At 44.9% G+C, this 13,475-nt stretch overlaps 3 protein-coding genes across 6 annotated transcripts in view; all 3 read right to left on the bottom strand.

Moving 5' to 3' along the window:
• Window positions 1–228: 228 nt before the first annotated feature.
• Window positions 229–1,959, bottom strand: LOC115764161 (CAAX prenyl protease 1 homolog). Its single transcript, XM_030707038.1, has one exon. It carries the CDS (start codon window positions 1,885–1,887, stop codon window positions 463–465), a length of 1,425 nt encoding a protein of 474 aa, XP_030562898.1. The 5' UTR covers window positions 1,888–1,959; the 3' UTR covers window positions 229–462.
• Window positions 1,960–3,597: 1,638 nt separating this feature from the next.
• Window positions 3,598–10,722, bottom strand: LOC115764130 (ATP-dependent RNA helicase p62). Of its 3 annotated transcripts, none has more exons than XM_030707001.1 (5): window positions 10,271–10,722; window positions 7,609–8,709; window positions 7,303–7,541; window positions 4,584–4,762; window positions 3,598–4,512 (listed from the first exon to the last, which is right to left on the bottom strand). In XM_030707001.1, exons 1-5 carry the CDS (start codon window positions 10,705–10,707, stop codon window positions 4,276–4,278), a joined length of 2,193 nt encoding a protein of 730 aa, XP_030562861.1. In that variant the 5' UTR covers window positions 10,708–10,722; the 3' UTR covers window positions 3,598–4,275. The 3 variants fall into 3 exon arrangements, 2 of the variants coding, with proteins under 2 accessions (XP_030562861.1, XP_030562862.1); XM_030707002.1 differs by lacking the exon at window positions 10,271–10,722 and adding an exon at window positions 8,800–8,882; XR_004018008.1 differs by lacking the exon at window positions 3,598–4,512 and adding an exon at window positions 5,132–6,356 and having other exon boundaries at window positions 4,680–4,762; window positions 10,271–10,692.
• Window positions 10,723–11,015: 293 nt separating this feature from the next.
• Window positions 11,016–13,475, bottom strand: part of LOC115764132 (low choriolytic enzyme) — a 33,591-nt gene continuing 31,131 nt past the window's right edge. Inside the window, exons 1-2 of one of the 2 annotated variants that reach the window (XM_030707003.1) lie at window positions 12,152–12,862; window positions 11,016–12,093 (exon numbers count right to left, since the gene is read on the bottom strand). In XM_030707003.1, the coding sequence (XP_030562863.1) occupies window positions 11,288–12,093; window positions 12,152–12,338 (993 nt within the window). In that variant the 5' untranslated portion in view covers window positions 12,339–12,862 and the 3' untranslated portion in view covers window positions 11,016–11,287. Of the gene's footprint in view, window positions 12,094–12,151; window positions 12,863–13,475 lie in introns of those variants that run through there. The other variant, XM_030707004.1, reaches the window with a different exon arrangement.

The following is a 13,475-nucleotide window of genomic DNA, read 5'->3' as shown; positions in this document are numbered from 1 at the left end:
AACTTTACTGAATTTGAACCGGCGACAGCACGCTTGTTGGTCCGACGCTTAAAAAATTTAAGCACGCAGGCTTTCTTGGCTTTCCTTCTTGATTTTCAAGCCAAAGATCAAATTATAATTTCCTATCTCTCAGTTTTTGGTCTTGTATCACACAGAAAAGTTCTAGATAAATATTACCTGCCCCTCTTGTAGATAATGATACAAATGAAAGGTTAATAAGAGAGCAGATTGTAATAGTTATCCTCTATTATTGTTAACTAATTTCAATACTGATCTGAATTTACATTAGATACAGTTTAGATAATTGGGAACTATGCCTATTGCCCCTCAAATAAATACATTTCATAAATATAATTTGATGAGCTAAGCTTTCGCCTAGGATCAGCTATCAATTCCATATCCCTACAAGTTCCGGGAACAATTCAGTTTATAGATTCATGGTTTTTCTGTTGCTGCAAGGAGCTAAACAGCACGCCAGGCTGCAATACGCTTGATGCGCAACAGATATGTTGGCCTGAAGCGATGCCACATCATGTACCACCTGTCCACGTAGGGGAAAACGGGATTGTCGGCAAATATTTTGAGCAAAGCGGCGACCAGTGGCGAGCCATAGCCCAGTTTCCAGGTATATTTATCGGCCGAATACTCGAACGAGTGCAGAACAAAGAAAATAATCCAATTGGTAATTGTCAAATAAATTGGCATCACATACTTGTAGACCAGCCAATAGCCAACAATGGGCGGATAGAAGCCGGGAGAGAAGCCGGCCGCCTCGTAGAGGCAATGCAGCCGATAGCAGACGCCAAAGATCATAAAGTATACGATAAGTGTGACGTGGACCATTATGAAGGACTTGACAATGTGCCACTGACGCCAATGGACAAGTGCGTGGGCTATGTAGCCGACCATCTCCTGGGTATTGAGACCCTTGCCGATCTCATCCTCGTACAGCTCGGACTCGGGCTTGCCGAGATTCAGCAACAGATTCTCCATGATGAAGATACGCTTCCAGCAGGAACAGCCCCAGGCATTGGCTTTTGAGCCGCTCAGTTGAAAGTTTGTGTGTATCAGGTACACATGGTCGGCCTTAAATCGAAATATCTTCAATACCTTGGCCAGGGCATCCTTCAGTTCGCCGGCGGGCAGCTTGGAACGCTTGCTCAGAAACGGAATGCCAAAGAAACTGTAGGTCATCAGGCCAAGGCTAGTTACAATGAACAGGAAACCCCAAATCCAGAGCACAAAAAATGTGCCGCCCGACCTTTCAATAAACAAAAAGATTGCCGTCAGCGGCACAAGGCCCACCTGTACCAGCACAAGCAGCAAAGCGAACGAGCACAACACCCCGACCAGGGGCAAGGTCTTATCCCGGCCAAGATTGTACCATTGGGCGAGCACCAGCTTGTTGTAGAAGATTTGGGGCAGGTGACGCAGCACCAAATAGCTGGAGAACAAACCCACATACGCAATGCTCTGCCAGACAAGATCGTCGACAATGCTATAGCAATTGATGATCACCCTCCAGAGATACGGATAGACGCCAAAGTAGAGCTCGATAAAACAAAATATGGTATCGAATATGTAGGAGAGCAGCGACTGTTCCACAGAGTACATCTCGTCCGTTTTGGACGCCACATACGCCTCCTTGGTGAAGGCGTTCTGCATTTCGGGCGGCGGATCCACGTTCTTGTTGCACACGCGCAACTGGCGCCAGCAGAGATACACGTGAAAGAAGTTCCGCACGACGATCATCAGGCAGAGCATGTGCCGCAACAGCACTGGATCGAATAGGCTAATGTCCTTTGGCAACAAACGCAGATGTATGCCCGTATCCGGTATAACCATCGGTTGGCTCTGCATCGGATCCTGATACAAGGAGTGGCTCATGTTGAAAGTGTTCTCTTACAATTTTACTTGGCGTGAAAAATAAGGGGGAAAACTGGAAAATGCCTGTTCAAGCAGCCTTTTCAAAGTGCGCTCTGTTTTTATTGCTTCTCTATTTCATTTTTCTGGCAATTAATTTGGTTTCCCTGCAAGGCACTGCCTTTTTTTTCAATTTCACCTAAAAGCGTGGAAAATAGATGGAATTCTATTATCTAACACTTTTCTGTGACATTCAAGAGTGTGCAAAGCCTTAGAGTGTGAAAGCCTAAGCTCTTAGAAACTTTGGAAATTTTTAAGCAAAAATGCATTATTTCGTTATCGATTCTTATCGATTGCTTAGCGAAGGGGCAAGTTGTCGATAATATTAGAGGACCTACCTTCGAAATATCTCTAATATCTGAAAACGATGCGTTCTGACATAAGGTCAGATGGACGTAGACATGGAGGGCTAGACGAACTATTTACATACATTGGCAGAAAATCATCATACCCCTTTTACCCATTTTTAATGGGCTTGGAAGAGTTTTACAATTTGACATGGACCGTGAAGGGTATTCTAAAAGTGAAATATTCTCAATCTGTGTTTACCCTTGGACAGCCTACATACCAAGTCTCAAAATTGATAAGCTTGAAATGGTTTGATTTATCGAAAAAATTGATAAACTCGTTCTGCATATGATATTCGGGAAAATTTATTGAAAATTTCTCTCGCTTTAGCTTCTGTTGTTTCCCATGGTTCAAATATTTTTATTTTTATTCAAGACGAAAAAAAAAACAAAATTTTTCTTAAATTTTCACCCACAATATTTATTATATTTGCTATAGAAATAGTTGGAGATTTTCAACTGAAAAGTTCTCACCCAAAATATACTTAAAAGAAATCTTTAATATCTTTATATATATATAAAACTGTTTGTCCTCAATTGTTTTCAAAGATCTTGGTTCAAATTCATTTGAGGGTTGTTTCACACTTTTCGGAAAATCCATTCCTGCTTGGTGGAAATGTGGTTCAAAAGATTTGGCGCTCAAATTCATTTCCAAATATCTATACGTATATTTGAGACATATTTCACACTTTTCACACAATCCAAGCTGCGTGCTTATCTACAATCTGCACAAACGACGGGCAATACCCGCTTGTATATATACATATGATTGTGATTAGGTAAACCACACCTAACTGAAACTATCATTTGGCGTACAGAGTATCGCGCAGCGCAGTTATTTTGTGCTTCAACAACTTTGCTCGGCTGCTTCAATTATTGTTCGAGCCGCAGCACAGCCCATCCCCAGCCTCATTATCGGCAATCTGTCAGGGGGCAGCATAAATGGTGGTAAGTCGCCCCAATGCGAAACTTGTCATAGGAATTGTGAGCGACAGGCGAAAAAGGCTCAAACTCCTAGCAATTCCTGGCCCCCAAATTGGCTTCATTGCATCTAAATGTGGTGTCAGAGAAACGGCTGTCGCTCGCCGTTTTGGCAAAATTTCTTATCTACGGCATTGGGCCTGCCAATGCCCCCGCTCCGCTCCTGTGCCTTTGTCCGCCAACTGACAGGTTCTCGATGCGAAAGTTGTTGGGACTTAATGATGCCTGCCTGGCAAAAGAAGAAAAAGAATATCCTCTGCGACTTCTGTGGCATCATGGCCTTTAAACTTTAATTGAGAAAGCTGTCAACGCACGCGGAGTTTCTGTTGCTTTTGGCTGTTGTAAGTAGGTTCACACACATTTATTTTCCAAAAGAAAAATTAAAACATTTTTAATTGTGAGAATTTCTCTCCTTGTACATACAATTGCATACTTTTTCATTTGTATTGTATTTTTTTGTTTTCTTTAGTTCTTATTGTGCCATAAAAGGTATCCAAAAGTTAAATGATGATCACAAGGAGCCGAGCCCTCTGCTCCTGGTCATCATCATCAAAAAAGAGAAGGGAACGAGACGGGAATGATCCTTTGCTCTTTGCCTTACACACGACGCGCTTCGTTTAAGTTGTTGTTGTTTAAAGTGATTATATTGTATTAAATTAAAAGTTATCACATGATATTATAATATTGTGTTTACCATTTCGCAGGGGAGTGAGTGTTAAGTGTGTAGTGTGTGTTGTTTGTTGTGTGTGGAGCAAGCGTCAAAATAATTTACAAGTGTTTGCTAACATAAAATGCTATGTTGAAGAAGAAGATTGTTTGCTTCGGCTCACATCTAACCCCTCTTCTGGTTGTGGGTTATTTGCTCGTCCGGGGACAAACCGATGATACGAGTAGTTGGTTGTACGAAAACTTAATTTGTAGCTATTACTTAAATTAATCTTATGTTCTAGGAGGGGGGGAGGAGCTGCTTCTCATTTGCTAATCAAATCAACTGATACTATAGTTAGTTTCCTCTGTGTTTAGCTTAATCGAAGCGCGTGTGTCGGCCGCCTCCGTCGCCGCCGTTCCGGTTGCCAAAGCCGCCGCCATCGCCGCCGCCGCCACCGCCAAAGCCGCGTCCATTGCTGATGCTGCCCTTCTTGAATCCGCCGCCGCCGAAGCGACCGCCACCACCGCCGCCGCCGCCTCCATAACGGGAGCGTCCACCGCCACCGTCGTAGCGCGAGTTGCGTGCCAGATTCTCTAGCGCGGGGTTGATTTCCTGCAAACAAAGCGGAAAAAAATGGTTAAATACAATTCAGATTATATATGCGAATCGCTAACTGTACGCACCTGGTTAGCCTCTCGGAGCACATCGACGAGCGCCTTGGCCTGCTTGGCATTGTTTTTCGTGAAGAAGGCAAAGGATGTGCCCTTGGTATTCGAACGTCCTGTGCGTCCAATGCGATGTATATAATCCTCGCTATTTTGTGGATAGTCAAAATTGATGACATACTTGATGCCATCGACGTCTGCGCATATGTGTGTGAGAAATAGATATGGAACGTGTTGTTTATAGATTAATATAAATCAAATTGTGTTTGGTTTATTTTCTAAAAAAAACACAGTTTGCAAATTGCCAAATGGTTTGTTTTCAATTTTCTATTTGCTTTGGTGCTTTGCTTTTGCTTTTGCAACAACAATTTTTAGCGTTTTTCCGAGACGTTTTTACACTTTGAATACACTTGTCTTTTTTGATTCGCTTTTCGAGTAAAGTTTATATTTTGTATGTTTTCAGCTTCTTTTTTTTTTTCTTTCTATATGTATATATAATATTTGATATATTTTTTTTTTGGTTTTGTTTTTACGAAAAAAAGAAAATGTTTCAAAATGTACGTTACCTTCTTGGTGCTACAAATTGTTTCACTCAATTTTTCTCTCAATCAAAATCTCAAAGTTTTGTGGCGCCGCGCAGCTCGTGGTCCAAACTCTCTCCAAACAACAATAATATATATATATGTACATTATATTATTTAAATATGATACATCGCATGGCGAAGCGCGAGCGGCGAGAGTTTGTTGCATTGAGCCCCGCGTGCACCTCATCTGACTCGATTCGACTCGACTCGACTCATTAGACTTGGGGGGCTGGGGGTCGGGCCAGGCCAACCGGTAACCGCATCCTCCTCCATAGAAGGGAGAGGCGGCGGCGGCATATATGTGTGTTTCTATTATTTAAATTAAACTCTTTTTTGTTGAACAACTTTTTCAAACAAGCGTCGCGGTGTCCAGGAGAGGTTCAGTTGCCACCCACTAGACGGCGGGCGTTGGCGGCGCGCAGGCAGTTGGGCAGTGGGCGTGGCGGCCCAATTGGTAGCTAGGCACTCAGCAGCAGCAGAGGCAGCAGCAGCAGCGACGACGACGACGACGATCATCACACAGCTCTCTTCCTTCCTGAGATCCATCATCAACATTCCATTCCAATTCTGGGACAGCTTTAATAGTGGAAATGGTTCTCTCTGTGTCTGTGTATGTGGTTGTGTCTGGGTGTGCGGGTGTGTGTGTGTGTGCATCCTTCGGGCTGGGTATTCATTCCGTGTTGCTGTCGCTGCCTGGCTGATGTTTGTGGTGTGTGCTTAGCAACCGGCCGGCCGACGACATCAGCGCCTTTCAAGTTCGACATATACATATATATATATATAATTATGTGCCTGCATTGTAGCGCCGCCTTCAACTGGTGACAACCAAGATGCGCCCCTCTTGACCGTTTTGCTTGTTGTGCTTTGGTTTGGTTAGCTGGCTGGCTTTTTGGTTGGTTGACTCAACACTCTTTCTCGATATGTGAGGACTGCAGAGGCCACGTATGATGCATGATGTTGGGGATATATATATATAAGCCCTCGTCTCGTATGTTAATGTTGATCATCGCGCGTCCGAGCACGAACGAAACACGACGACGACGACTCGAAGGATCAGTTGAACATTCTATTATCTCAACAATTCAATTGTTTTCTGTTCTTTCATTCACAGTTTCAGAGCTGAAAAAGTCGGCTCAAGTTACGAGTACAGGTTTTGGGACTTGTTGTTTGTCCTTTATCCTCCCCATCATACTACAATAAACGGCCTCTGTAAACGAGAAAGAAGGAAGAGAGAGAGACAAAGAGAGAGAGAGAGAGAGGCAGAGAGAGACACGCACACAGACAAAATTGTGTGTGTGTGTGCACAACACAAGGCACACATATTTATAATTTACGGGGTTTTTTTTTGTGGGTGGCATTTGCAGGGAGGCGGGTGCATGGTTATGGGGGCGGGGTCGGGTCGGGTGTGGGGTATGGAATAAAAATTTATGTTGATTATTAAAGTTTTTTTCAGCTTTGTTTGGGGGGCGCTTACGACTAAAAACAGTTTATATATATTTATATAAAAAAGTTGTTCGCGCGCACGCTAATTTGTTCTTGTCTTCAAGTCTAGATGCAGTTGATGAGGAGGGGGGTTGGCGGGCGGTTGAATCTGTGGGGCTTGTTTGGTGGGAAGGGGGAGTTATAGTCTAGTGGGATGTACAGTGAAAGCTCTGTAAAGCGGACAGCTCGATAAAGGACAAACTTTGGCAACAAAACAAATTGTATTTATATATATGAATCGAGGCATTTCTTCCAGCGAGTATATATATTCTTGATCCGTCAGTTAGAGACATAGAGTAAACTAGTTTCTTAATTCTCAGTCTAGCCTCATATGGAACTCTTATAGATGAAATAGAAACGATCCGTCAAGATCGATCTACTATATTATGCAGCTCTATAGGATGAATCGGACCAAGAGTTTTTGTATGGGATATTTTCTTTAACTTCTTATTAACAATTACAATTATATCAATCCTGGCTGTCCGTTCTAGCGAGTTTTCACTGTGTGCATGTCAAGCAAATGTTTATATGGGCAAATGTTTAAGTGTGTGTGCGTGTGTCTGTGTGTGTGTGTGCGTGTGTCTGTGTGTGTGTGCGTCTAGTATGGCAAAGGCTTGATGGCGCGAACGTCGTGAAACTACGTGAATTGCTCATGCATAACGTTAACTTACCCAAGCCACGGGCCGCCACATCGGTGGCCACCAGAATGTTGGACTTGCCGGATCGGAATTCGCGCAGAACAAAATCGCGCTCCGACTGGGATTTGTCGCCGTGAATTGCGCCGCAGCGCACGCCGAAGCTGCGTATGAATCGAACCAGATTGTCCACGCGACGCTTAGTCTCCACAAAGATGATGATCTTGCCGGGATTCTCGCTGGTATCATAGATGTCCGACAGCAAGCTCTTGAGTCTGTAAGGCAAGTAGAGTATAGTTCGGACTAGATGGGATTGGCCAGAGATGTGGACTGAATGCTTACTTATCCTCCTTGCTGAATTCGTCGCAAACATCGACCACTTGGCGAATATTGTGATTGGCCGAGAGCTCGAGCGAGCCAATGTTGATCTGTATGTAGTTGCCGAGGAAGTCCTCGGCCAGCTGTTTAACCTCTTTGGGCCAGGTGGCGCTCCACATGAGCGTCTGGCGATCGGGACGTATCTGTGAAACAATCTTGCGTATCTGCGGCTCGAAGCCCATGTCCAACATGCGATCGGCCTCGTCCAGCACCAGATAGGTGCAACGCTTCAGATTGGTCGAGCCCGCCGAGAGGAAATCAATGAGACGGCCGGGCGTGGCAATCACAATCTCACAGCCGCGCTGCAGATCGCGCATTTGACCGCCCTTCGGTGCGCCGCCAAAGACGCACGTGTTGCGCACATAGGAGGACGAACCGAACTCGGTGGCCACCTGCTGTATCTGCTGGGCCAGCTCGCGTGTGGGCGCCAGCACCAGGGCAATGGGACCCTCGCCGCGCTGCAGCGGCTGCTGGTTGTTGATGTGCACAATTGCGGGCAGTATATAGCCGAGCGTCTTGCCCGAGCCCGTCTTGGCAATGCCCACAAAGTTGGCGCCGCTCATTGCAATTGGCCAGCCCTGCGCCTGGATGGGTGTGGGCGACTTGTAGCCCTGGCGACGAATCTCCTTCACCACATAGTCAGGCAGATAGGCCTCGGCAAAGTCCTGTATGGGATTGGCCGCCTGGCCGCGCACTGTGATCTCGTGCTCGTCACGATAGCGCTGCACCTCGTACGGCGAGCGAGCGGCCACCGTCGGATGCTCCTGATAGAAGTTCTTCTTGAACGGCGTCAAATTGGAGAAGTCCACCGGGCGCATGGGCAAATCCTGGCTGCCGCCACCGCGACGATCACCGCCGAAGCCGCCGCCGCCACCACCACCGCCGCCAAAGCGCCCACCACCGCCGCCGCCGCGATCATCACGACGCTTCTCAATGCGACCATTGCGTACGCCGTGATAGTCGCCGCCGCCGCCAAAACGTCCACCGCCGCCGCCGCCGCGACGATCGTCATCGCGGTCGCGGCCGCCACGTGGTCCGGATCCAAAATCACGGTCGTGCGGTGCCCTGTTTAAAGAAAATGCAATTCATATAAATTACGTTTTAAAAAGCAAAAAAATATGCTAGAATGACACTTCATTTGATTTGGCAACTTAAATTTTGGCAATGCGGTAACCAATTTGTGTACTTTTTGCATTTAGTGCACTTTTATCCAATTTCAACATATTTAGTTTGCTTTCGTTTGACTTTTTGCTTTCGTCTGCAGAAATATTAAATGTCATCCGAGCTTGTGAAATTGTTAATGCGGCGCCCACTTTGATCGCATGCTGTTCGTTTGCAGTCAGTTTTGCGACTGGCTGGCAACGCCAAACATCTGACGGATTTGATATGTGAGAGTGAGAGCGAGACAGCAATAGAACCGCAATAAACTTAAATAAAACTAATTGCGTGTTAACGAAATTAAATAAATTTCGAATAATGCAAACAATCAGGCAAATTTGATTGACAACAACATGCAAGACCAGCATTTATCTAAACTATACAATATTTACATACAACTATACAACTCGGCACCTGGCAGCGGCAGCCAAAACACAAATGTTACAGTTTTGACATTAATCAATTATACACACAAACACACACATACAGAAATGTGAAACGTATCGGTTTATTCGTTTGCAATGTGCTGCCCATAAAATGCTACCCTCTCATTTCCTTTCCCACCCGCCAAATGTCTGTCAATTTGGGCTACTCCGCCCTTTGTTTTTTTCTAGGCACGCTAACTTGGCCAACTGACAGAACAAAACGCTGAACGTTTATTAGACAGCAAATGTCTTGCCTAGCTCCCCCACCGCTCTCTTTCTCTACACACTGTCGTGTGCTTTACCTGTCGCTTTTCAGGCATGCAAAAAGGCAAATCGTGCGCGCACACGACAGTGCAAACGGGCGACGGGCAGACTCTCATAATCAATTGGCGTCGTTTGACATTTTAAACTAACAAACTGGGAGAGTTAGACAGAGATGGAGAATTCAGCTAGGTAGTGGTATTAGCTTTGACAGACGGCGATAAAAAATCATGGGCACGCCAACTGTACTACGAACTGTTATACATGAGCAACACACGCGAAAAATGCCGCCAATACATACACAGGCGCACACACACACTCACACATTGTTGCACGCTGTGTCTGCGTGCTCGTGTTGAGGGCATACAGACAAATTAAAATGCTATAAAAAAGCAAACGAAGTAAAGACACGTTTCACAAATCAAGCCAATTCTCTTTATGACGTACACTGACATTTCCCCCACCCCTTTTCCTGTTGTTGTGGTTCTTGCTATTAGTTGTTGCTTGCGGGTAAGAAAAATAATAACAGTAGAAAAACGAAGAACAACAAAAAAAAAGTTGATTTTCCGCTGTTTGCTTTCCCTTCGGCATTTGCAACTCTTCATTAATTACTCATCGTTGAGTTTCGAGGTATACAGACTTTACGAACGTTGAGCGCAAAGCGTGGGCAAGAAAATGGCGACGGAAAAAAACCCCAACAACTACAACAGCATATGTACCCATACATGTACATGTTTCTATAAGCGCGTTTTTCATTGAATTTCCATTAGAAATTTACTTACATTATTCCTTCAATTTTGATTTCCTCTGATTGCTCGTCTGGGTCAATAAAAAGCGATTTCCTCGTACGTTTGGACAAAGTAGTAGTTTGCCTGTCTGCTGGGAGTGCTTCGTCGACTAATCTGGATGTTTCGTATCGAGTTGACGACAAATGAAACGCACGCTGTGTCTGCTGGGAGCAACTGAATAATACTCTATGTGTGGGTACTGCTGACTCCTGGCTAGACCGGCTCCCTTGGAACTGTTGTGGTTGTTCTCTGCAGATGGAAGCAAGACTGCTGCTGGTTGTTCTGTTGGTCGAGCAAAAAAGAAAATGGCGACGTTGCGTTACACATTTTTCCATGCTGTTTGGTGAAATCAATAAATTGCGCCAGCTGCATGTGGGTAGCGTCGCAGCTTCGCACGATTTACGCGCTACATATTGTACTAATTTTAACATATTTAACTAAGCAATAATTTATTTCGTTTAATAATCTAACAATTTTCACTTATTATGCACTAAACTCGTGCAGGTCTATGCGCGCGTGTTCTTACCTAACCTCGTCCAAAATGGAAATGAAAGACGATGAATTTTTTCCCACGATATTGCAGCAACAAACTATCGTGCGTTACATCGATTGGCAACGAGGGTTGCATTGACTGCAATCGATGTTCTGTACACCAAAACTGTTCCGTCAGACAACGTTGCATATGCCAGTTGCTTGTATTTTATGTGCTAAGAAATATAAATAATATGCAAACAACGAATATTTTGTTACATAAGCATTGAATAACAAAATTATTTGAAAATTGAGCCAGTCGCTCGACACTTTGCGCTACTCAAACGCGTATAGCGCCACCTGCTGGCTTTCGTGTGGAATTAAGTTGACGCAATGCCATTTGTGAATGTGGCAACGCTCTGCAGTGGCAACTTTACAGTTATTTAAAAACAGTAAAAACGCGTGCAATTTCGCAATGTGTATAATTTATTAAATTAGCAAATCAATGTGATTCAAATAAAAATACAATTAGTGCAACAACTACAAACCTAATAAACTACAAAACGCCCTATACATTTTGGCACGCCGACCATTCAGACAGCCGTACAAATCGTTTATCTTGAGGCAATCAATTTGGCTGATCGTCTTCCTCTGGCCAATTCGGACGCCCGGCTGCAGCGGCGTCATCGTTGGCTTTTGACCCTTCTTTTTGCTAAAATAGTACTCGCCGTAATGCATCACCGAGTTGTAATCGTAGTCGAAGGCGTATTTGCCCCGCTTGCGCGAGACGAGCTTGAAATTCTTACGGAAACGCGGCACAATATTGTCCCAGTGGATCTTCACAAAGTTGTCCCGATCCGCGCGCGATTGCTCATGGTAGATGCCAATCGCATGCATTAGCTCGTGCATGATGCGTCCCTCGCTGCTGAAGCAGTGGGCGCTCGTCTCGTCGGGCCGCTGCAGGGCGACGACCTGCTCCCCGCCCCGCTTGCCCACATACGACCAGCAGCCCTGCGGCCCCTCCTCGGGCGGCTCAATCAGCAGATAATCCTCCACATAGCCATCGTATGGCAAAAACCGGATGCAGGTGAGCGAATTGAATGTCCACAAAGCATGCATAATAGATTGTCGCTCCCTGCTCTCGTAGCGCGGGCTAATCGCAAAGGGTATGGTGCCGTTGGGCCACAAGCGTTTCGGATGTCGCATGGGATTCACGCCCAGACGCAGCGTAATGTACGTATAGGGATCGATGGCAATGTCGCCCTGGAACAAGCGCGGCATGGTCTCCGGATCGTCAATGCCCAGATCATCATCCCCGATATCCGGCCCGAACGGATCAAACTCGTCTGCAAGAAGAGTTAGAGCTTAGTATGGAAACTATGGAACTGGCCGGCTTGGACGCACCTGCCGCCAGGCTGCTGAACTCATGCTCAAAGAAATCCACACCAGCCGGATAATGGACACGCTGCGGCGCCGGCTGCTGCCCGACAACGCTTTCTCTGCCCGGCGCGGCAGTCAACGCGGCGGGCAACAACAATAGCGACTGCAACAGCAGCGGCAGCAACAAAGATCTGGGTAAATCTTCACACATTGTAAAAGAGCTTTGATATCGTATTTGTTATTAATATTTGCGTTACGCTGTTTGTGTTTGCCTTTCAGAGCGACGCCATACCCAGAAACCGTACCGAACCGAACCGCTGCGCGCAAAGACGTTAACTAAACTCGCCGCCAGCTATCGCCGACATTGAGGCCCGCGCGCGCGCGTTCGACTTGTATTTAATTTATGCAAAAAGTGCGAAAATAAAAACTAAATAATGTTGGCCATCCGCCGTCAGGTGGATCGGTATATCGGTATCGCTTGTTACCGGGCTTTGCAGACTTTGCAAACCAAATCCAACATCTATCAGCTGTACGCGTCGCAGAGCTCACCTGATCACCTGCTCACCTGTCCGACTGACTGGGCCACTCTTGTAATTTAATGCCGCAATGGGAAAGAGCGATGGGCAAGTGAACGGCCTACGTTTTGCCATACACTTCCAATCCGGGTACTATGCCTACTTTAAATTGTGTTTATTGTTCAACTTTGCTCATTTTCTTGCCTTTTAGAAAGTCGCCCAATCGGATTTGGAGATCAAATTTAAATTATAAATAATTATCCATCAAATAGTGGCAGTGGTAAGTGCATATATTCTGCATATTAGACTTTTACTATAATCTATATGGAGCTATAGTCCGGGCGATTTTAGGGAACAGGAAGCATAACTTAAACTATAAAATATTTGTATGAGACTTTTTCTCAATCATCCGATTGGCTTCAAATTTATTTTGAAACATCTTTGTGACATGTTTCACGCTTTACGCAGAATCCACTTTTTTTTAACGGAAAGTTCGGCTGAAATATCTGTTTAAAAAAGGAATCCGTGATTCAACAATTTTTGATAGTTCAGTCTCCGGAAAGTCTTGATTGGTTCTTTTATATCTTTTTGATCCATCCGATCGCCTTCAAATTCGATTAAGAATGTTTGCATATCTATATGTATGCCTATATTATACTTTTGAAGGGTGGAAAAAGGGTGGAAAAGTAATGTCAAGACAGATTAAGAAGAAACTTGAACCGGATAGAAGTGTTTAATACCCTTTACAAAAGAATTCCAGTATTATCTATAAAGATAAACTCTCCGATCTCTATCATACAAACACCATTATGTAAATGGATTGAGCTCTATAT

Source organism: Drosophila novamexicana, unplaced genomic scaffold, assembly GCF_003285875.2.
Source record: "Drosophila novamexicana strain 15010-1031.04,08,12 unplaced genomic scaffold, DnovRS2.1 tig00000817-arrow-arrow-pilon, whole genome shotgun sequence".
Classification (NCBI taxonomy): domain Eukaryota; kingdom Metazoa; phylum Arthropoda; class Insecta; order Diptera; family Drosophilidae; genus Drosophila; species Drosophila novamexicana.
This window is presented reverse-complemented; position numbering and strand designations above follow the sequence as displayed.

What these genes read in the sequence shown, in the direction of transcription:
- LOC115764161 (XM_030707038.1), bottom strand. Translation starts at nt 1,887, where the DNA reads ATGAGCCACTCCTTGTATCAGGATCCGATGCAGAGCCAACCGATGGTT.
- LOC115764130 (XM_030707001.1), bottom strand. Translation starts at nt 10,707, where the DNA reads ATGTTAAAATTAGTACAATATGTAGCGCGTAAATCGTGCGAAGCTGCG. An exon ending in GAATTCAGCAAGGAGGATAA is followed by an intron (nt 7,542 to 7,608) that starts GTAAGCATTCAG and finishes CTTGCCTTACAG; the next exon opens with ACTCAAGAGCTTGCTGTCGG. An exon ending in TGTGGCGGCCCGTGGCTTGG is followed by an intron (nt 4,763 to 7,302) that starts GTAAGTTAACGT and finishes ACATATGCGCAG; the next exon opens with ACGTCGATGGCATCAAGTAT.